Source organism: Ursus maritimus, unplaced genomic scaffold (genome assembly GCF_017311325.1).
Source record: "Ursus maritimus isolate PB19 unplaced genomic scaffold, ASM1731132v1 scaffold_7, whole genome shotgun sequence".
In the NCBI taxonomy this organism is placed as follows: domain Eukaryota; kingdom Metazoa; phylum Chordata; class Mammalia; order Carnivora; family Ursidae; genus Ursus; species Ursus maritimus.
The window spans coordinates 61,839,969-61,863,930 of NW_024426885.1; the positions used below are offsets into that span (position 1 = coordinate 61,839,969).

At 42.1% G+C, this 23,962-nt stretch overlaps 1 protein-coding gene across 1 annotated transcript in view; it reads right to left on the minus strand.

Moving 5' to 3' along the window:
• The window catches only part of ARID5B (AT-rich interaction domain 5B), a 176,170-nt gene that overhangs the window by 85,839 nt on the left and 66,369 nt on the right, over positions 1–23,962 (minus strand). Inside the window, exon 4 of the mRNA XM_008695923.2 lies at positions 3,518–3,748. Coding sequence (XP_008694145.1) covers positions 3,518–3,748 — 231 coding nt within the window. The remainder of the gene's footprint in view (positions 1–3,517; positions 3,749–23,962) is intronic.

A 23,962-nucleotide genomic window follows, 5' to 3' on the forward strand; every position in this document is an offset into this window, starting at 1 on the left:
CAAAATGACACCACTGTAATGTGGGACTAAATGATGAAATTTCATCTATTCTATTTTTCTTTAATAGTTTCTAATCAAACTTTTCATTAAACAGCTTCATAAAATTCCACGGAGAATTTATTTATAGGGATTCACTGTAGATTTAAAAGCCTTACTTTTATTATTCAATTAAACTTGTTATTCAGTGGACAACATTGCAACAATGGGGGGAGGGGGGAGGTGTCTGAGCAGTTGGGAAAGGTGGTCACATAGAGAAAATGTGGATCATCCCTGCCCAGGAAAGCCCAGTTCCAGTTCCAGAGCCACCGCCTGGGTTTGTCTCAGCCTTGGTCCACAGACTCACATTCATGTCCCCCTGGTAGAGAGGGCAGCAGACCATTTATTAAAGGTAAACAAGCCTAGGGGAGGCCGATAGTTGACCCACGGTGAGGGCAGCCATTCCCAACATGGAGAGTCAGGACATGAATTATAAGTAATCTAGGTATTCTCAAAATTTTCTATTTGCCTTTCTCCCCTATCCTTTAAAACAAGACCCAGTCCTGCCTTTTTCATGAAGCTTTCCCTGACCCCTCCCATGATCACCCCCCACCCCCCCCCAACCAGCCCCACTGCTAAATTCCTCCTGCGCTTGCTTTCTGCAACACTCACCAAATACTTAATCATTGACTTTCTTGTAACATTAGTTAACCTTTCAGGTGCATTAATCCTGTCTTCCCCAATTAGATTTTTAAATCCTCCAAACAAGCAAGAACCATGTTTTATTTATCTTTTGAACCCCCTCTCCTGCCCTCACTCCATAATCCCATTTAATAGAAGAAAGCAAAAACCATATTAGTTAATAAAATAAACATTATTTAATCATAGGAAAGCAGACACTGTCCTTTTGAGAAGGGCCTTGTAGGTACTTTATGGCAATTTATGAATTTCATGTGTCAAAGGTGTAGCTGCTAAGTGCTATAAACTCTTTGCCATCAGCTCCACCATTCATCCACCTGGTGATATGGCTAATAAAATTTGATTTTTACAGCCTCGGCATACTGTTACCTAAATTACATTTGACCAATTACTGAAGTCACCAAACGTGTGGTACAGAATATATACTGTGTAGAAAATTCATCTGTGGGCCCCCTGGCACTCGCGGTAATCTGACAGAAGTGTTTCGGTCATCTGGCAGTGTTTAATATTAGGAACATTTGTTTAATGCTAGTCACTAATTAAATTTATGTTCTTCTACCAACTGTTAGTTGGTTGGAGAAACCCAACCCCACGTTTTAACAAACCCTTTAACCCATGTTGATTTCAAATACAACCAGTTGGAGGTTTAAAAGGGTGTTCTCTGGAAATGTAGATGGAGGACCAAGAGTGGAAGGTGGGGGAGGGATGTTGGCGAAGGTGTTCAAATCAGGTCAAAAATAAGCTTTCTGCACTATTTGAAGTACGAACTCAACTAAAAGAAAAGCCTAATATTCTAATTATTAAGCTAGCCATCTAGAAGCTCTTTTAAGGGTACCTTTACTCCAAAAGAAAGTTTCCACTTTAAGAGGCTGGAGAAGAAAAACAGCATTAAAATTAGGTTTACCAGAAGACAAGTTCAGGAAAACATTCAAAAGTCAGATGCTTGTGTTTGTGAGAACATTTAAAACTAATTTAGGAACTCTTAACAGCCATTGTGATCACTGTTAAGTTGGAACTTCTTTCTATTACCAATTCCAGACGCAACAGCTTTGAAGCTCAATGACTAATAACTCTTAAATTAGCCAAAAAGGTTAAAACATTTTTCATCCTGTTACATCGTGATACTCCAACTCTGACTATTCTTAAATGAGGGAAAGCATTCTTTCAGTTTTATTTTGTGTCAGGAATTTACAGACCTCTTGAGTGGCAAGCGGGACAGAGGGCTTGGGAGTAGGGGATATGGGGGGAAAAATCCCTCACAACAAGTATTAAAAAGGGACTATTTGATCTGAAAAGAGAGGGTATTTTTTGAAAAGATGTATTGGATACATTCATCTACTTGAATACAACGGTTATCTGAGTATTAAAAATATGACACTAAATTCTTCTTGGAAGAAGGGATAAATAACTTGTATAAACACTACTATTCTCTTCTAGACTGATGGTCATTTGGTAAGGCAGAGTTGTGAAAAGCATCCAAAAGAAAGTTTATAAGGAAAAAAATTGGCATGTCCAATGAGCCGAGGTCCCCTTCCTCTTTCCTCCCTTCCTTCTTGGATCATTCCCTCACCCTCACCCCTACTTACAAGCTCCCTGCAGCAGGGGGGTCAGGAATAATCAGAGTAGAGAGGCCAGAGGGGATTTCCCAAACCATGCTGAGGCCTGTAACAGTTAAGCAAAATAATCTGATCTGAATAATCCACAAACTGGGGATCCTTGGGAAAACCTTAGCCGACAGAATCAAGGAATGTTCCTACTCAAAGGGACCCCATCAATTCTCTCTCTGGAACGTGGGTCTCAGCCTCTTCTCTGCCCAGGTCCCCATGAGAGATGAAGCGTGAGTCAGCCATCACACTGGTCACCCCATGATGGCAAATCCCAAAGAAGGGGTAGGGTAAGGGGGGGTGGTCTCATGCCTCTGTAAGTACAGGAATTTCCAAGGAACATGTCTAGCTTGATAAAGTACCCCCAGGGTATTCTGATATCCCTGCCCAGCCTGTTGAGAACCACTGATATGATCCAATCTCTTCAACAAACAGATGAGAAACTGAAGATGTGAGAGATGTGATCCTGGCTTGCCTCCAGCCATTCACTGCATCAGGCAAAGGCTCCTAAACCTATGAGATATCTTCTCCTGTGCTTCTATCTATAGAGACACGTGACTGATCAGCTAGGAGAGATGCAGATAAAATTATGTGTGCATATATCCATCTTTGGGGGGCACAGTGTATAAAGATATATATATAGATAGATGGATATCTGAATCTCTCTCTATATCTATATATAGATATCTGAAAATATTATATATATATAAATCTATACATATTTTTATACACTGTGCCCACCAAAGATGGATATATACATGTATCCATACATGTATATGAAAAATTACGGGGGTAGGGATGTATGTATCTATCATCAATCGATCTGTTCACCTTATAGTACGGAAGTGGTGACAACTGGTGCATTTTTATAGTTCCTTATCACACTGAAAAGGGAGTGATCAGTTAAAAAAGTCAGTATCTGAACAGCTAAAGCCTTTTAAGACAGAACGAACATGAAAGCTTCCTGTCCCAAAGTCCAATCTCAAGGTCAACCAAGCAACTTCAGACCCTACATTGAACAACAAATTCTAAATAATTACCCTTTACCCTGGCAAACAGAGGTTGCCCAGGAAGCGACGACGCTTTATGCCGCAATACTTTGGGGGAGGGGAGGGGCGGGGTGGCCCATAGAGCTGGTGAAAATAAGCCTTGCTCCCCATCACTGCTCTTCACAAGAACGGAAAACAAGGAAACACACACGCAAAAGTTTCATGTAGGAAACAAACGAAAAGACTCACCAAACTCATCGCATATACTTTCATTTTCAATGAGAGTCGGGTGGTCAAAGGTGTCCCGACAGTACAGGATCTGAGGGTTCTTGCTGACCACAGCGATGCCCCCCAGGGCTAACGCAAACTGGTCCGTTAGAATGGAAGATGGCTTATCCTGGATGCGCTTCAGCATGGACCGGTACCGGCAGTACTGAGGGTAGCTGAGAACGATCACGTTCGTTTCTTCCTCGTCCTCCCCTAGACAAACAAGAAAACACTTCCGTTACCCTCTTCCCTCCCACAAAGAACTGTCATGGCCATGGCATAATTGCAATGATCACTCTGGTTTGGTATGAAAACGTGTCTTCAGGGAGACCCTGATACCAGTTCATCTTTCTCCCAGTGTGGGGAACACCGGCATTCTCCCAGCCCCACCTCGCCAACCCAGTTCCACTAAAAAAGCCTCGGCTTACCGGCAGGGAAAAGAAAAGTGGAGAGAAGAAAGAGTCAGGGTGACCTTATAGACAGATTAAGCAAGGTTTGGGTTATCAGCAAGCAGCAGAACCAAAAAGACTGTTTTTGAAAGAGTCTGATGTATATTTCAAGCATTAAAGTCATCATCACAGGAAAAATCAGAATTTTGTTGAGCTTCATTCTACATGGTTCCAGAGTCTGCTCTTTTTTTAGATTATATAATCTTTCAGTGCTAGAAGGCCCTGGAAAGGTCATCTGGCCCCAGAGAGACGTCCATAAGTTCAAACAGCATCATCATCTAATCTGGTGGTGGGTAGGGCTGTCAACAAATATTTCGGGTTCTCTTTATGGTCTTGTGGAAAGACCCTGCTTCCTGACCCATTAGAGTCAAGTGGCCCTGTGACTTGTTGCGGCCAATAAAATAAGACAGAAGTGAGTAGCGACTTTAAGGGCCAGTGTTTGACTGACAACCCTCTCTCTTTNCCTCTGTGCTGGGCCCCTGTAATGATTCAGATAGCAGCTGTGCTGCCAGTCAAGGTCTTGGAGCGAGAGTCACACAGAGCAGAGCCCCTCGTTGGTCCGAAATGGACATAGAACCCAAGCACAAAGGAAAGCTTTGTTGTTTTAAGTGAGGCTGTGATCTGGGGGTTTTTGTTTTTGCAGCATGATCTATCCCGACTTGATTGATACATCCACCTTCCTTGTCCTCCCCCCTTCCCATGCTCCCTATCTTCTAATGGCCCTCAAACCCATCTGGTAACTTGGCACAACTCAGGGAACCATGCTGAGAGGACTCCCCAAGCGTCCTGTGACAGCTCCATCAGAACCAACTTCGCTCAGAACATTTCAGCGACTTTCACGAAGCTCCCTTTTTACAGTGATCTTACCGCTTATCTGCACCTCACGATATTAAGTGCTTATTTATAAGAACCAGATTCAGCCTGCAGGACCCCTTCCTTCATCTTAGGCTTGAAAAATGGCAAAAGCTCCCCTTGGGTAGCCCGACACCTGCATCATGTCAAGCCGCATTTCAGCTCCGTGACCTAGTCTGCCACCACTCTCCATAACCACACCATCAGGACGTTTTTAAGCAGTTCCCAGATATGTCACTGGCTTATCCAAAGGGAAAACACTCAATATTCTGAGCCCTTACCATGCTGCAGGGAATTACACAAGACAGTTGTTAAGGATACCAACATTATCGTGGCCATCTGGTAACCAGTGGGAGACAAATGAGTAAGGACAGAACAAATGATGGAATAAAACCAGTACCAGTGGAAGGTGTGCATGTGACCTTCTCAGATAGGAGCCAATACCCAGATGTATTTCTAATTATGTTCACTTAGTTCCTCAGGCTGGAGGCTTCTTCGAGAATGGAGATGTTTAGCTGCTTTCAAGATGACATCTTCTAACAGTTTACATTTCTCAGACTCCTGCCCGGCCTGTGGGTAGCCACTTTGTCAGCTGGCATATTTAATTACAAGGAAATATGTTTACATTGAATACAAGTCCCCCAATGAAGTTCAGTTTTTAAATGCTGATATACATTCCAAGACATTTCAGTTTGAGATTTTTACCGCAGACCAAGACACGAATTCACACTTTGGGTTCAAATCAGTGCTTTCTAGAGAGTTAAAGCACACAACGTTTGACTGGAAATATTCACCAAACATCATGAGAACTCCAGAATACCTCAGTCCTATTCGAAGAAGCAGCCCCCAAATGTGTCAATGGTATTACTATCTTCTCCTTGTCCAAGACCCCGCGGATGACGGAGAGGGGCGTAACCACGAACCCCCAGGGCTCGTGCAGCACGCTCAGCACCGAAGGCCGTCTCCTGCAAGTAGTAAATATCGTGCAAATGGGCACACAGCATCCACAGTCCTGTCTCGGTTGTGCTATTGGCTTTCTGTACTGGGGAGAAGGCTGCGCTAGTTTCTCCAAGTTCTTGAAATGAGATGAAGTTCTGCTTTTCAGGTTGAATGATGGCAGAAGAATGGATGTTTCAAAGTTCATTTTCTAGCAGAAGATGTCACCTGGATGCTTGGGAGCATTTCACTTCCTTCTCGTCCCCTCATTCTCCTCCAGCCTTTCTCCGACCATTTTTCATGATAATGCCATCTCTAACCTCTTCTTAATTCTCTATTCTGGATGCAATCAGCTCCCTGGCTACCTTTGGTGCTTAGAAATGACCTGGGCTTTTTTGTTTGCTGGTTTTTGGTTTTGTTTTCTCTTCACCTCATCCTAGCTCGAAACATGTATCCTTCTTTCTTCATGCAGTTCCCAAAACACAAGCCAAGCCATGAATCTGCTTTCTGTTGGAAGAAAAACCAGCAAGTTCCCTCTGGTTCACATCCTGGACATGTGTCCTCTGATGTCTATTCATTCTGGAGACAGTATCCCTCAGAGCACTCCTGGGTCTGCCCTCATGAGAATCACATAGGGTAACTGGAAAAAGGCAGACTCCAGGGGCCCATCCAGAACGACTAACTCAGAATCTCTAAAGTGGGGGCCCAGGAATTTACGTTTTTAACAAGCTTCCAGGAAACTCACGCACATTAAACTTTGAAACTACTACCTCTGAGTCTGACTTTAGCTTTTTGCACAGACTTTAGTAATTTATTTAGTTTGGGTTCTGATCTCTCTCTTCCTCTCTCTGTATGTATGTGTGTGCATATATATGTGTATACACACACACACACACACACACACACACACACACAGATCTTCCTCCCCTTTCGATGGGCTTATGTCCTGACAACACCTTGTCCGTTGAAAACATCCTAAGTTGAAAATGCATTGAATACATCTAACCTACCAAACACCGTAGCTTAGTCTAGCCTACGTTAAATGTTCTCAGAACACTTACATTGGGCAAAATCCTCTAACACAAAGTCTATTTCCTAATAAAGTATGGAATATCTCATGTAATTTATTGAATCCTGTCCTGAAAGTGAAAAGCAGGATGATTGCGGGTACAGGATGGTTGTATGGGACGTTCACCCTCATGAGCACGTGGCCGCCTGGGAGCCACGGCTGGGGGCGATGCCCAGCACCACGACAGGATCGAGCCACGTATCACCAGCCTGGGAAAAGATCCAAATTCAACATACGCTTTCTACTGAGTGCGTGATTGCTTTTACACCATTGTAAAGTCAAGAAATTGTTAAGTCGAAACGTCACAAGTTGGGGTTCCTAAGTATATATCTACTTACCACCTGTTTTCAGGTATATCCTTCTAGCCGAACCCCCACTGTACCCAGAACAGAATCTAGGACCAAATTCCCTTCTCCTCGCCACCCTCCCAGGATTGTTGCAGGTAGCACAGGAGACAGAAAATCAAAAAAGACCTTGTAACCCAAAATAAGAGGGACAGAGGGACTGTTTGTTTAGAAATACTACCATGATTTCCGGTACTGATAGGAAAACACAGAAATTTACACAGGTCTTTCACAAAACACATCTCTTTTGCTCCTCACAACAATCCTATTCGTAGGATTACTGCTGGTGAATACCCTCCAGTTCAGAGGTGAGATAAGAGGCTCAGACACCCCAGGGACTAGTCAGGGCTCTCAAGGAAGCAGAGGGTGACGGACGTGAGACTGTCACCCAGTCTTTTAATTCCAAGTTTGAAGGGCTTTTCATTATGACAAAATGTCACAAATACTAATAATAGCAACATTATTATGATCATTAAGGTCATACTTTGATTTCTCTTCCTATGTGGGTGTGGTTGAAAGAAAATCTTTGTTTATTTGACATCTTATTATTATTAGAGACTTAACTAAGGTACAGTATTGGGGATGAGGATGATGGCCTTTGGTCACGTAAAATATGAAACTTCTGTGTCATCAAGGACTGCACAACTCTGTCAGTTATAGGTCAGAATTCCACCCCAGTTAAGTTAGCTTGTTGTGATTTTGGGACACGGCAATTCACGCCGCCATGATTTAAGAGTAGGGACCCATCTTTTATGCACAGTGGTCCTCCCCTTATCAGAGGTTTCGCTTTCTGCAGTTTGTGGTCAACAGCGTCTGGAAGCAGACGACCCTCCTCCTGACACATCATCAGGAGGTCAGTCACAGCATAATGTGACGTCACAGCGCCTACGTGATTCATTGCACTTCCTCTCGTCACTCAGGCATTTTATCATCTCACGTCACAGGAAGAAGGGTGAGTATAGTACAATAAGGAATTGTGAGAGAGAGAGACTGTTTTACTGTCCAATTTTACTATTAGTTATTGTTATTAATCTCTTCCTGTGTCTAACTGAGAAATCAAACTTTTTCATAGGTTGTATGATTAGGAAAAAACAGTACAGATAGGGCTTGATGTTATCTGCAGTTTCAGGCATCCGCTGGGAATCTTGGACTGTATCCCCCATGGATAAGGGGGGGTACGAGGTATATCTCCTTTCTACTTTCTACTCACATGATAGGAAATAAAGCCAACTTTAGGTTGTGCAAGCCCAGAACCCCTCCGCCCCCTGAACCTCTCCCATACTAAGAGGCTAGAGGCCATGTTGGGGCCTGGTTTAATGTGGCAACTCTTAATAATACCAAAACAAAAATTATGATAATTTTGTTCCTTGTGAAAAGAACCCTCCATTTGGACCAGAATTTTGGCATTGTTTAGACAGAGGCAAATTTCCAACCTAACAATTAGACATGCCCAGAGGAATCGCCTTTAATATTTACGGAACAACAACAAAAGAAACCCCCAAAAAACCAGACAAAGCCCATGAGACCCTCACGACTGCTAAGGAAATTAACAAAGCATTCTAAGTGAGAGTAAAGAAACCATCCAGAGTAAAGGTGAGACCTGGAAGAACCAACAATTCATCTAGGGTAAAGTTTCTCTGAAGATACCTCAGGGAAAATTTACCCTAGAAAAACACATGAAAAGTATGTGTAACAGAGAATTAAATGATGAGTTTGGAAGAGCTTTCCAGATCTAAAATTCTATGATCCTATAACTTTCCCCTAAGCCTTTGCATTAAATTACCTTCTTCCTCATATAGCTACAAAACTATTAAATTGTTCAACAGCTGTCATATTTTATTTCGCCCTAGTATACTAAGAAACAAATAGCCAAACAACCCTTTCAAGAATTCTTATTTAAATTCCTCAGCTACTTCTTCCCTCCTTATGCATTTCATGTCCATATAAACAAACCCTCGTACCCATGGAACTGACTCCACCAATAAATGCTGCGTAGGACATTCTCCCCTTTCCGATTCATAATAGGTCTAGCAGATAAATCTAAGAATGAATAAAGAATGGATAAATTGCACGTTTGCTTAGCAAAAGACAAAGTGTTCCTGGAACAAAGATTTTCTTTCAACCCCACCCACATAGGAAAAGAAATCAAAGAATTACCCCAAGGAATCTTACTCTCACACACTCTAGTCAGCGGTAGTTGGCTGGGTTATGTAGGCAGTACTTGATTTCTGTCAACAGAAAATGATCAGCAACAAATTGTTGGTACCAAGACTAAAATTTTAAGCCATATTCTGATATTCTCTTAAAATGTCATCCCATTCCTCAATTCCCCCCTCCACCAAAAAAAAAAAAAAAAAAAAAAAAAAAAAAAAAAAAAAAGTGAATATGCCTATTTTTAAATGAAATATTCAAAGGGAATAAGAGACCCAAAATTACTAAACCTCATTTCAACTTCAATGAGAAGAATTTTGCCTATTAAAAGTTAATACCTAAAGTACACTGCTTGTAATGCTCAACCAAAATTACTCTAATCCTGTGCTTATATCATAATTACACGTTTTGTTAACCTCTCTCAATGTCAATTTTTCACTTATTTATATATTTTCAAAGTCCAAAACAGAATTCCACAGAGAAACTGTAATTATAACGCGAGACTCCACCCAAGCTTTTCAAACAGTAACTGTATACCATTGCTTTAATCCTCAGAGTTGGGCTGGGAATGGGGAAGGGGTGGGGGGGAGAGGGTAAGAGCAGGCATTCATTCTGAATAGCACGTTGCTCAAGTTGTCTTTATACAAAGAGAGATGCATGAAATAGCAAACACAATGAATTAATGGAGCATTGACTTTCAAATATCCATAATGCTATTTTTTTAAAAATAGATAATGGTGGCCAAATGCACAGGAGACTGAAAACATAAATTCCGGAGGAGAAATCTGCTTTTATCTTTTACACAACATTTAGAAATGTAACTTTCTTTTTCATTCGGTGGGGGGGGGTTGCAGAAGGGAAGGCTTGTTTCGGAAACATCACACTATTATGCTTACTGAAAACCACTATAATCTACTTCTAAAATCGGTAAGCTTAAAAAAAAAATCTTAAAAAAAAAATCTTTGCACCAGGATTTTATAGAGCCTGGTGGAAAAAGTATGCATGTTCCTTCCTGCACCTAATTACCTCAACTGAAAAATCTGCCAAGTATTTTGCCCTTTAGTTCTCTTAATCGTATTAGGGCAAATGCATTTGGATGCCAATAGAAACAAACATTTAAAGATTTTCACTTAAAAGATTCCAAATATGTATGAAGGCCACGCTTGAGACACAAAGTCCCCAGTCCTTCAAAGACGACATAGAGTGTTGTTTTTTTTCCCCAAGCAAATATGAATTTGCTCATGTTATAAAACTTGATGTCTAGTTTTGAGACAATTTAAGTAAAATAATGTCAATACGAGAGGCTCTTACAATGATTTATGCTTCTTTCTGTTACTTTATTACATTAGGCATTCCTTTCTCAAAGCTTTATACTTTTCACCGCGCTCCTAGCAACCAACCAACGGCGAAGCATCAACTTTATGTACCTGGCACTAGTCCAATTCTTACTGCTATTGACAATTATACTGAAGTTTCCATTTAATTGCTGCTCTGTTGTGACACTGAATATTTGTCATAATTAGGCATTTCCTATTTTCTGTCCATTCATTTTTGATTATTACCGAAGAGGAAATTTTTTTTTATTTCAGAAAATCTAAGCATGAAAATCCGACAGATAAGAGCAGCTACAGCTGTTACTATCATTACCAACATTGTAACATGCAGCAAAAAAAAAAAAAAAAAAAAAAAGAGAGAGAGAGAGAATATAATTTCTCGGAAGGTAATTTTCCTTTCAGTCTAAGTGCTCTTATTCATCTTACAGTTACTCAATGATTTCCTGTTCTAATTACAGGACATTATACAGAAAGACATTTGTAAAAGCAAAATGCAGCAGCATATGACTACGTAGCTTGGATTGGTTGAAAGTGTTTAAAATTCCAGAGTTGTTCATCAACTTCATCAATGCCTGGACGCAAGTCCGTGTAAGTGTGTAACGCGTGCTGCCATATTTCTACATCTCCCCTAAGGCAGTAAGCTTAGTACCCAAAGTAAGTACCCATCAAAGGGGAAAATACATTTGCAGTTAAACTGATGTTGAAGAGTTGGGGTGGGGGAAGATGGGTTGTTGGTGGTTGTTTTTTTTTCCCCCCTCATCAAAGCTGTTAAATTGGAGGCATGCCAAGACAAGGAGTGGAAAGTATTAATAATAAAAATAAATTAAATGCCTGATTAAAAGGGAGAGAGAACAAGATTCCATCCGGAATAGAAATGAAAATGCCACAAACTATTTCATAAAAACATACTGTGACGTAAATTACACATCAGTATTGCACTGTTGTGGTTATTTTGAGAAATGGTTTGTACTGTAAGTCAGCTGGTACCACCCCGCCCTTGATGATTTTGTAATTCTCTACACAGTAAGCAAGCGGGGCAGCCCTGAGATTGCTAAGACAGAAAACAGACCTAGCCATAGAGAGCTGGCAATAAAAAGATAATGTACTTTTAACATAACAGAACAAGAAGATTGGCTTTATTAACTAAAAAAACGACTTTAAATGGTCCCCAGCTTGCCATTTGTTTTGATAAATGGAAAGACAGATCTTCCCGAGATAGGCCACGAAAACATCACCGGAGAACTTATAAAAAAGAAAATGTGGGAAACTATCTCCGTGCGTGGTTGTAAACAGAACAAAGAATATTTCAAATGTAAAACCCGGGCTTCTAACTCGCTGTTTCCCAAAGCCAGACACCTCAGATACATGGACGCACACACACAAAAATATGTATTAGGACGTTCGTATTGGCTTTTGCCCTGACTGTTGCTTCCTCACTCCTAAAAGAAAACAATACCAGGCTGAACTAAAACCAAACACAGCCATCGCTCTGAGTAACAAACGAACCCCCTGGGAAGCCAGCCAGCTCCACCTCCAAGGTTCTCCCAAGTGGTCACTGAATTCTCAGCCACATTCCAGAGCCACTCTGATTTCGTTCTGAGAGTTCTGCATCTTATTTCCATAGGGCTCACATCAGCTGAATGCGAATGTCACCCATGACGGTGGTTACGCAATAAGTGTCTCTATTCTTTAGACCACGTGGCCAGACTGACAAGTAGGNAAAGTGGTGACCACGTTTGGAGCAGGACTCTAAGAGGCCTGACCTACCTAACTCACCCCCCCTCACACACGTCAGGCTATGGTTAGCCAGTCTCCCTCAGTATAAATGAATTTCAGTATCTGAAGAAGAAAATATAAAGGACCCTTGAGAACACCAGGGAGCCAAGGCTTAGACAAAATTTCCCCTACTCTAAAAATTGTGCCAAAAGTTTTCTCAGAGATTAACTTACACATTTATTTATTTACTAGTGGTCTAGGTAAGGCTGTTATATTGGATTTGAACTTCGTTAAACTCAACCTTTTCTTGGCTTACGAGGAGCTACAACTGAGATCCGGTCAGCCCTGTGGTGACCATGACAAAGTTGTTGCAAGAGAAGAAAACCTGACCTTTAGTCCAAGTGGCTTTAAAAATCATAATAACTTCTGCCATCTTTCCCCCTGTAAGTCTATATGGCTTTTTATTTTCAAGTTGTACTTTATGCTTACCATCCTTGCAAGAACCACAATCCCGCTACGCAGCCGCTGTATAAACCCTTTACATCTGAGAGACCCCCCTGAGCCCCCACACTCATGAATAAACCTCATTAAGGTGTGATACAGGACAGATCAACAGCAAAATAATTAACTTCCACACATCAGTCTCTCCACATGTAAAATCCGAGTATATGCCTTAGCAGAATGACCGATCACTATTTGCCACGACTTTCATGGACAAGTAGTCAACACCGATCAGGCTAAATCTCATAAATCCAACATGGTTTATATTAGGGGAAAAAAAACCAACCACATGTGTATGGAGAACCAAGCACCAAATAGTGCAGGACTGACTAATATTGATTACTTAATGCCAAGCATTTTGAAGACATTTTATACATATAGATATGCGTGTGTGCAGGTAATGGATAGGACGTCTATTTTCATGAAAACTGTGTGGCCCTTAAAAATAGCGAAATTCAATAACTTTCAGGGCATGCAAAGATTCCGTTACACTGAGTGAAAAAAAGTAAGGTATGAAACAATATATTCAAACCCATGTCTTTTGTTTAATAGCGTTACTGAGATATAAGTCACACACCAGACAATTCATTCGTTTAAAGTGTACGAGCTTTTAGTATATTCACAGAGTTGTGCATTCCTCACTACAATCAAATTCAGAACATTCTCATTCTCCCCAAAATAAATTCTGAAGCCTCTTGCCCCCACATCTCCCTGCCCCTCACCAGTCCTAGGCAACCGCCTAATCTACTTTCTGTCTCTACCGACGTGCTTATTCTGAACATGCAATAGAAACAGTATCATACGGTATGGGCATCTTTGTCACTGGCTTCTTTCACTTGGCAGGATGTTTTCAAGGTTCATACATACTGTAAAGTGTATCAGTATTTCATTTATTTTTACTGCTGAGTAATATTCCATTTTATCGATACACCACATTTTACTTATCTGTTCCATCAGGTGATGAGACATTATTGTTGTTCATACTTTTTACTATGCATACTATTGCTGTTGACATTTATTTAAAGGTTTTCACGTGGACATATGTTTTTATTTCTCTTATGCGTATACCCAGAGATGGAATTGCTGGGTCATACGGTAATTCTATGCGCACCCTGTTGAGAAACTGCCAGACTGTTTTCCCAAGAGGCTGTGCCATTTTACGTCCTCTCCACCAGCGTATGAGGGTTCTGGCAACTCCACAGCCTTCCCATCATTTGCTATTTGATAGCCATCCTAGAGGATGTGACGAGGTATCCCACGTTGTTTAGTTTAATGCTTCAAAGTCATTCATAGTAGATGAATACCTGTAGGTTATGAGATTATCTGATTATTTTCCCCTTGGTTTGCCTGTATTTTAACCATGTAATTTTTTTTTAAAGATTTTATTTTTATTTATTTATGTGACAGAGAGACAGCCAGCGAGAGAGGGAACACAGCAGGGGAGTGAGAGAGGAAGAACCAGGCTCCCAGAGGAGGAGCCCGATGTGGGACTCGATCCCGGAACTCCGGGATCACGCCCTGAGCCGAAGGCAGATGCTTTAACGACTGCGCCACCCAGGCTCCCCTAACCATGTAATTTTTTTAAAAGATGGGAACCTCTGGCAAGTGTATATGAAACTTCAAGGGATCTCAAATAGTCAAAACAATATTGAAAAAGAACAAAGCGTTAGGACTCATACATCCCTGTTTAAAAACTTACTACAAAGCTGTAGTAACCAAAACAGTGTGGTACCGGCATAAGGACAAACTGATTGAATAGAATAAAGAATACAGAGGTAAACTTTCAAACGTATGGCCAACGGATTTTTGACGAGGGATCCAAGACCATTCAATGGGGAAGGGACAGTCTTTCCAACAAATGATGTGGGGAAAACCAGATATTCACAGGAAAAGAATGAGCTGGAACTTTACCTCATACCATGTACAAACATTAACTCAAAATGGATCAAAGATTCAAATTTAAGAGCCAAAGCTACAAAATATAGCAGAAAATCTTCTTGACTTTGGATCTCACAAAAACACAGGCAACAAGAATTTAAAAAAAAAAAAACGGATAAATGGGATATCATCAAAATTAAAAATTTTTGTCCATCAAAGGACACTGTCAAAAATTAAGTAAAAAGACAACCCACAGAATGGGAGAAAATATTTCCAAATCACATATCTGATAAGGGATTGATATCCAGAATATATAAAAAGCCCCTACAACAATAAAAAGACAAACAATCCAATTTAAAAACGGGCAAAGGACGTGAACAGATATTTCTCCAAGGAAGTTATACAAATGAAAAATGCTCAACATGAAAAAATGCTCGACATTATTAATCATTAGGGAAAGGCAAATCACAACTACAGTGCAATAACCACTTCACACACACCAGGGTGGTTATTATTAAAAAAAAATACAAAAGCAAAAAACTCCAAGTGTTGGTGAGGATGTGGAGAAATTAAAACCCTCATTCGTTGCTAATGAGAATGTAAAATGGAAAGCTGTGGTGGAAAACAGTCTGGAAGTTCCTTAAAAGCTACATAGAGAATTACTATATGACCCAATAATTCCACACTTAGGCATATGCTCAAAAGAATTGGAAACAAGGACTCAAACTGATACTTGCACATCAGTGTTGACAGCAGTATTATTCATAAGAGTCAAAAAGGGGAAACAACCCAATTGTCCATCAGTAGATGAACAGCTTAACAAAAGGTGTAATATACAAACGAAGGACTCTTATTCGGCCATAAAAAGGAACGAAGTTCTGACACATGCCACATAATGAAAACATTATGCGAGGTGAAATAAGCCAGACACCGAAGGACAAATATTGGATGATTCTATTCATATGCGGCTTCTAGAATAGGCAAATTGTTACAGAGACAGTAGACTAGAGGTTGCCAGGGGCTCCTTGTGGGGGGAGGGGACACGGAATGGGGAGTTGTTGCTTAATGGGTACAGAACTTCCGTTTGGGGTGATGAGAAAGTTCGGGAAATAGATAGTGGTGATGGTTACGCAGTATGACGGGAATTCTTAATGCCACTATACATTAAAAAATAATTAAATGGTAAATGTTATATGTATCTTACACAATAAAAAAGGGAAATGTTTGGCAGGAGTTATGTTTTCGGTGTGAAGGCACTCTTAGCTGTTCTTGAGAAGAAGACAGGCGTCTGTCCAACCAGCAACTAGAATATGAACTCCCGGAGGGCACAGCGTGGTGTCCTCATTTCTCATGACCTGCCCAGACCCCCAGAGGGGCGCTCGCAAGTGTAGCTGCCTGCAGACGGTGCTGTAGGGTAGCCCCTGAACCTTCCGTTCAGGAGTGACAGCAGTCGTGTCCTGGGTTCACCCTGGACTCTGGACCAGCAGCTCTTTCTAAAGGCTGAAGGAATCTGGAGAAAGTTGTCTAGCAAACAGTGCAGCCGTCAGGGGCTGCTAGGCCTTTTTAGATGAAGGGTCATGAGTTTAGGCAGATGTCACATTTTGGGGACTTTTTTTTTTTGGAATAATCTCACCACTTGAGGAGTGTGTGGACCGCCCTCAAAGTGCTGGCCCACTTCCAGATGACTGCACTGACCTCTGGGAGCTCACAACTTGAGGTGACAAGAGCTGCAGAGATGGCGTTGTTTTCTTTCTTATTCTCATAGGGCTTCTGGAGCGGCTTAACAAGGAAAAGAGGGCAAAGGCCTCTTTGGTATCCGTGGCTCATCTTAAATCAGTGGTCTTCAAAGTGGTAAACCCCTACCCAACGGGCATGAGAGGACGTTCCTAGGGGAGCCTAGATGGGAATGGGACAGATTCTTGGCGTCTGTATCACTCCCTCTCTGTCCGCATGCCCAGGAATGAGACCGCATTCAGTGCGGCCAATCGCCTTCTTTAACCATCACCCATTCCTGGTCTTAGGACCACTAAAGAGACCAATCAAATTACTAGTCCTGAAGCAATCCCCTTTATCGCTGTATCTAGACACTCGAAACCACAGGCTTCTGCTCTTTCCCTTCTTCCACATATTTCTGTTAAAGAAGCCTGGCAGTGGAAATGGAGTACTGTGGCCTGTGTTAGGATGCTCTGAATTCAGGAAAGCCAGAGCAATAAAGGTTAATGATGATCCCTTTAAATCTAGGCGAATGCTCTGCAAGTCTACCAGATTTTTTGAGGTAAATTAGATAAAACCTAAGGATAAACATTTCATATGATTTATTCGGAACTGTTATACTTTAATAAATACAGATTTTAAAACTTAACATAATAAAATTTCAAAAAATGAAAAAAAATCTTAAGGTTTTTATCAAATCATGTATGTTCATTTTAATTATAGTCAATTACCATCTATATCATGTTTAACATTTTCCACCTCCTATTAACAAAAAACTCATTCAAACTGGTGATGAGAAAATTCAGATGTCCACTGAAAACCAGTTAAAGGCCCACATAGGGTGTTTGGGAAATCTCAAGCCAAATATGTAAATAAAATCTAAAAAGTAAAAAGAAAGCGTGAAATAACTTTAATAATCTATTTATCTTTTTTGCTTCTAATTTTTTATTATTAAAAGCAAAATCCAATGAATATCTTGTCCCCACCCCTGCCCAGTTTTATTGATATACCACTGACATATACCATTGTATTAATTTAAGGCACACAACACAATGATATGATATATGTATAAACTGAGAAAATATTTTGTCTTATTTAATAGGACAAGTGCAAGTGTTTTTCTACCATATATTCTTTTTTTAAAAAAATTCTATTTTATCTAACCCAGTATACCCACAATATTATTTCAACACATGGGCAATGTCAAGCATTACTAGGGAGATAGTTTGCATTATTTTTTTCCATATTAAGTTTCTGAAATCTGGTATGTGTTTAACCTGTATGGTATCTCTTTATTTGGACAGGCCACATTTCAGGGGCTTCATAGCCACATGTGGCTGGTGGCTGTCATACTGGATGGCACAGCCATAGAGAACCCACCAGAAAAGAACCTGGAAGAGCACTGTGATGGACCGCCTGGGCCTGAAAAGGCAGCCGGGACGGATGGGGCTGTTCTGAGTATTTGCCACAGTTCCCATGATGCCTTTCAGTCCTGGACTCTAAGACCTCACGATCCTAAGAGGTTCAGAAACACAACTGGAGGGAAGGCCTCAGGTGGCTGTTACTTCATTGTTCTGATAACCAAAAGCCCCAAGCAAAGCCAAAAGGTAGCAAGCAAGCCTGCGTCATGATCTCAGCAGAGATCCTTGCTTGTCACCTTTGGTTTTCTGGTGAACGATTAAAAAAAAAAAAAATCAAAGTAAAATTAAAAAAAAAAAAAGGTTCAACTATACAACCTGGTAAGAGCCCTCTCTGAGTTATATCTATTTTCCTACTCTAACTACGAGTTCACCTGGTGCCAGTTCCACAAACCATCTGCTCTATTTTTTATCACAATGCCAGGAGAACATCAGTTGTTCAGAATGGGTATTTTTTTTTCTAGTGTGTACAATATGAAAATTAGTTTAACATCTGAAGGAAAGAGATACTTACAAAACGTACTGGAAACTGAAACCACTACTCAACCTCACGGCAATGCAGTCATATAAAACCTCCAGCACCTTCTAATGTGCTGTCACGGTGCACGGTGGAAGATTACCCTGGAAAGCTGACGATACGGATATGCTCTTACTTCTTTTTGTGCAATGTTCGTAGTGAGTAAGCTGATGTAAGACAGGAGGAGGAGGAATCCGGTTTATTCACATTTCCTATAATATCTACCATCCGCTGACAATCACTTCCACTGTAAAATTCCTCCTTTCCCCGATCTCTAATATCCACACCTACTTCCCTTTTCTCATAAAAGACACAATAAACAAATCGTGGGTGACTAATATATTAATTCCAGTTATAATTCTGTGGTTTCGTATCACGAGTTACCAGTGCTTCAGATCCCCATTCTAGGTATTTCTTCTTTTAAAAGAGACTTTATTTATTTATTTGAGAGAGAGAGCGCGCAAGAGTGAGTGCGCACAAGCAAGGGGGAGCGAGAGGAACACGCAGACTCCGTGCTGAGCCTGGGAACTGACGGAGGGAGGGCTTGATCTCATGACCCTGAGATCCCGACCTAAGCTGAAATCAAGACTCCGACATTTAATCGACTGAGCCACCCAGGCACCCCTATTCTAGATATTTTTGTGAGATGGTTTATGTTAAGCAAGGGTTGCCAAACTACGGGCCAAAAGTGGCCCGAAGCCTGTTTTTATAAAGTTTTATCACAACACAGCCATGCCCGTTCAGAAACACAACTGTAGTGTGGTTGCTTTCCCAAGACAGCAGCAGAGTTGCATCGTTCTGGAGTCGTGTTGTGACAGAGACTTTATGGAGAGTAAATCTGACCTATTTAGTCCCCATCACTGCTGATCGCAGTTCTGGAGAACAGATTATTGCTTCCAGAAATATGTTATTTGAGATCATTAAAATCAGTTTAACTCCAAGGTGTAGTTATTCCGTGATACCTTGGTGAGCGTGTGTGTTCATGTTAGGTCCCCCTTTCTAGACTGTGGGTTCTCTGAAGGGCAGGAGCAGGGTCTCTAGCACGTCTGAATCCCTAACACTGTCAATACAAAGTCTGAATCCCTAACACTGTCAATACAAGTGAAGCATATCGTAGGCTTTCAACTGATGTTAATTTCAATTAATATTTCACATTAACGTTTTCTGGTTATTCACTATTTCGTGTCCTCTCCTTATTGTCTAGCCTCTCTGCCTGGCTGTGGGACCCCTAAGGGTTGTATCCCTGGGCTTCCTCACACTCTGGCTTTTTCTTAATTCAGCAAATGGGAGACACCAACAGGAGAGCAGATGGTGGAAAGAGAGAAGTTGGGGTACTTCTTCCTTGCTCGTCCCAGCTCTGGCACCACGGGGCTGCTGCGGCTGCACCCCCACGCCACAGCAGCTCCTCGAGGGCTCCAGCCTTCACCAGGTAGCAAGATTTGCGCCCTTGCTTCCTGCTGTTACTGGACCCCGGGTGCCTCAACCACCCTGCTTGGTTCCCTTTATCCTAACCACACCTCTGCAAGTCTTCCCTTTGTTAACATCTCTCCGGTTGAACCCTCGGAGTGGAAATCTGGTTCTGCCTCAGCCTTGACTGATACTCCTCCAGGCTTCTCATTTGGCAAGTGGTAACTCAGTAGGATGGTCCCACACTCTGTGTTTAAATGAAAACCAAGAGAGAACCCATGTTCTGTGGGCCAGTCAGATCAGAACCGCTGAGGGGCTTGTTTAAGTAAAAATCCCTGGACGCCCCTGCCAACACGCGAAATGAAAATACCTGGACTGGGTCTCTGGATTGGTGCTTTGTAACAAGTATCCCAGGTGTTAAAGCACCTATCGAAACAGATGGTGAGACGCAGGTTTGGGGGCAGGATGAAAATAAGAACCAGAAACCCAGCTTGAAGCACTGCAGAGTGTTTGAAAAATCCTGAAGTCAGATGCACAGATACGGGGAGGTGGGGGTGGAGGGATTAAGCGGAAAGGGGGTCAGAGCTCTCTACCAGAAGACCACAGGGGGCGCTGCAGCTATAAACTGGAATTACTCTTTTCTCTTGGTGACACAGTTTAGCTCTTCAAAGTAGGCTATACATTCAAAAATCACATATTCCGTAATATTGGTGTCCGTAGTCTGTCCGTCGTCAGTACCAGTATAATGGTAGATCAATTGCTTTGAGAGTTTGGGAAGCAGGAGCCCTATAGTTCAATCATTTGTAGGATTCAACAAGGTAGCATGCATGAGAGACAGAGCAGCAGGGCATGAAGTTTGCCAACTACTAACCATGGGATCCGGGGAGTGACAACTTCAGAGCTTCAGGGTCCTAATTTCTAAAATGGACATAAAAAACAGTGCCTTCCTGGGAGCATACATGAGTTAAAAGATGAAAAGTACTGAGGCTAGTGTGTAGGGCACAGTAAACACGCTATAGATGTTCACCATTAGGACGGCTTTGCAAGTGGTTTCCCAAAGTATTTCACCAACACTAGTTCCCGGGGAGAGAAGGGAGCATACAACCAAGTGTTATGTGGAAAAGGTGCTGTAGTACGGAAAACACGGTAGTTTACAGAGTTACACAGACAGGCTTCTTGGAGCCTTCGACACGCTAAGGGGCATTTCAATCTACAGGAGGGAATACACTGCCTTTCCTGAATTTATTTTACGACCGAATCCTCTCTCACCCCTCTCCCCTCTTTCCTCCCCCAATCTTCTTTCTTTCCTTCTTTCTTTTTCTTTCTTTCTTTCTTTCTTTCTTTCTTTCTTTCTCTTTCTTTCTTTCTTTCTTTCTTTCTTTCTTTCTTTCTTTCTTTCTTTCGTCATTCATGGCTTATGTCAAAAGGTTAGTGTTTTCTGATCACATTTTGGGGACTACTCCCCCAAATGTTGGTTACATCACTCCCAGCAACTCCCCTTCTTGCATACATACCCTGCTTCACACTGTAAAATTACAAATAGGTTATTATGCATAGTATAATCACTCGTCTGTATAACACTTCAGAATTTGTAAAGCCCCTTCACATACTTAGATTCACTCAATCTTCCCAGAACCCCCTTTGAAGTCTATTATGAATATCCCCATTTTATACAAGAGGATGCAGAAAGCTCAACAAGGTGAATGACTTACTCAGGGTTACCCCACTAATGACAGGGACAGGTCCTCTGGCACGAAATATTGTGCTGTCCCCATTACACCCCAGCTGCCTTCGGTGTGGCCCCAAAGTTCTGAGAGGGGCTCTGGCAGATTGATGAGAACCTGAGAGATTCTCTGAGCCTCCCCAGGGGGGCGGTGGCCTTGAAAATCCTCGTGATTTTATGAACGAAAGAGAAGCAAACTTCTCGTTTCAGGTTGTGCTATTAAAGTATCCCTTCCAGTCTCATGTTCAAAACAATCCCTAAAGTGAAACTTGATTTTGCCTTATTTGGAAGATAATCTCAGAAAGAGACTGCCATTGTATAAAACATCCTTCATCAGCATACCTCTCTACTGTTAACCCCTCAGGAAGCACATTTTAGGCTCAGTGAAGCCAGCAGTGTTATTTCTCTCTATTTCCTCCCTCCTTTGGGTCCCAGGACAAAGACCCACAAACCATCGAATCTTCATCACACACACAGCTCACACAAAACAACTATGCCCTGCATCATGGGAAAGGTAGCATTTGATGTCAAAATTCCTACCTACCCCACCATGTCCTGTGGCGGACCAAGATCAAAGAGCCAGTGCCCCTCCTCTCAGGGCACGCAGCCTGGGAGAGGTGGTGGGCATGGGAACAAACAATCAAGTGTTCACACAAGCGTCACAGCAGAGACAGGTCCTCAGCACCCACAGTGTCGAGAAAATCTTCAGGAAGACGAAGCTGGAGCCGAGTTCTGAAGGATACACAGACACCCCCAAGGCAGATAAGAACACCATCACTCACTCAGCCCCTTCTGTGTGTCGATCGTGAACACATCTCTCTCCTTCTCTATAGGAAATTATTATTATTCCCATTTTCCAGATGAGGAAACAGACACATAAACAAGATGAAATGACTTGCCACAGTCACACTGCTAAGGAGGCTTGTGGAATGGATCTGAGCCCAGAGCCCAGGACTCTCTGCTGCTGGCATCTCAAAAAGAAAGAGGCACATCTTCAGACCCTGAGGCCCTAACAGCTATGGACCGATGGAGACGATGGGATTAAAGGGCCGTGGCTGGAGTGCGGGCTCAGCCCTCTAACAGGTGGCCGAGAACCTCGGGAGCTACGTTACAGGGTGTAGGTTAAATCCCGAAGGCACTGGGAGTACCATTCGAGCATCGTACTCCATTCATTCGAGCAAGAGCGGAAGGTCTGCCGAGGAGAACCAGATCTGAACCCTGGCTCTCATTTTCCTCCTTTCATGGCAGGTGACTGAGTGAAGCCCCCCAGCTGCCCCCGCAGTCTGAGGAAGCTCCACCGCCCCTGGCTCCGGGGAGACCGCGTTCCGCGTCCCAATCGAGTCTCTTTAAGGGAGAAAGAGGCCATGGTGGCCAGCGTGCAAAGCCAAGATCCCAGGAAGGGTATCATACATTTGACCAAGCAGAGATTCAAGAAGCATGCCTTGTGCTTTAGTCGTTCCCTCAACAAGCCTTTATTTCGTTCCTGCTCAGAGCCAGACACGCTCATCGGTGGGTTTTCACTGGTGACCATGACAGGGCTGGCCCTCCAGGAGCTCCCAGTCCTGCGCTCCAGGGCAGAAGCCAGGAGATGAGACCCCAGATGAAGGAGGGATGGAGGCTCCAAACAGAACTACGGAGCCCAAGGGACGAAGAATTAAAATGCAAAGCGCACCACAGAACATCACTCTCTGAGGTGTTCATGCCCCAGCTGTGGACGTGATGTTTTTCATTTCATCATGTTCAAGCCTGAAATTTCTAAAGTGATGGTTGGTGAAATAATTTGAACAAAAAGGGGCTTAAAAAATGCGATCTGGATTATGACCGGGTTCATGCAGAAGAAAAACAAATACATCACCTACGTCTCCTACAATTTAAACGCTTCCTTTTTCATTTTTATTTCTGGCACCCGGCTTACAAATAACCCACCCCTTCAATGGGCCAAGCACTTCACGCTCCGTGCACGGAAGCGGTTGAGATTTCTTTTAATAACGAGGGATATTATTAATATATTTTGCCTCAACTGAAATTCAAACCCCATTCGATTTTTCCCTCAGGTGGGATGTGGACAGAGAACATCTAGATAATAGGTGTTATCATTTACAAGGCCAAGACAGAACCAATACTTTGTAGCTAAATGTAATTCCAGAAGCGCAATTTAACAGCTCCTTTTAGTGACTCTTTACAATCAAGATGATTTCAAGTCTCTGAACACCAGCCAAGATGCCACCAAAGTGTACTTAAATACCAGCAAATATTACATGTTATAAAAATTCCATGTGTGTCTCCTCCGACTTGAGAAAATCACCTCTCTCTGTCATCCTACCTTAAGACAAAGCCATTGCAGGTCCTCAATTCTTAATGGAAGGAGGGAGGGAAGGACTTGCATGAGGAAACAGTCTGCTCTTGCCTAAAATTAGCA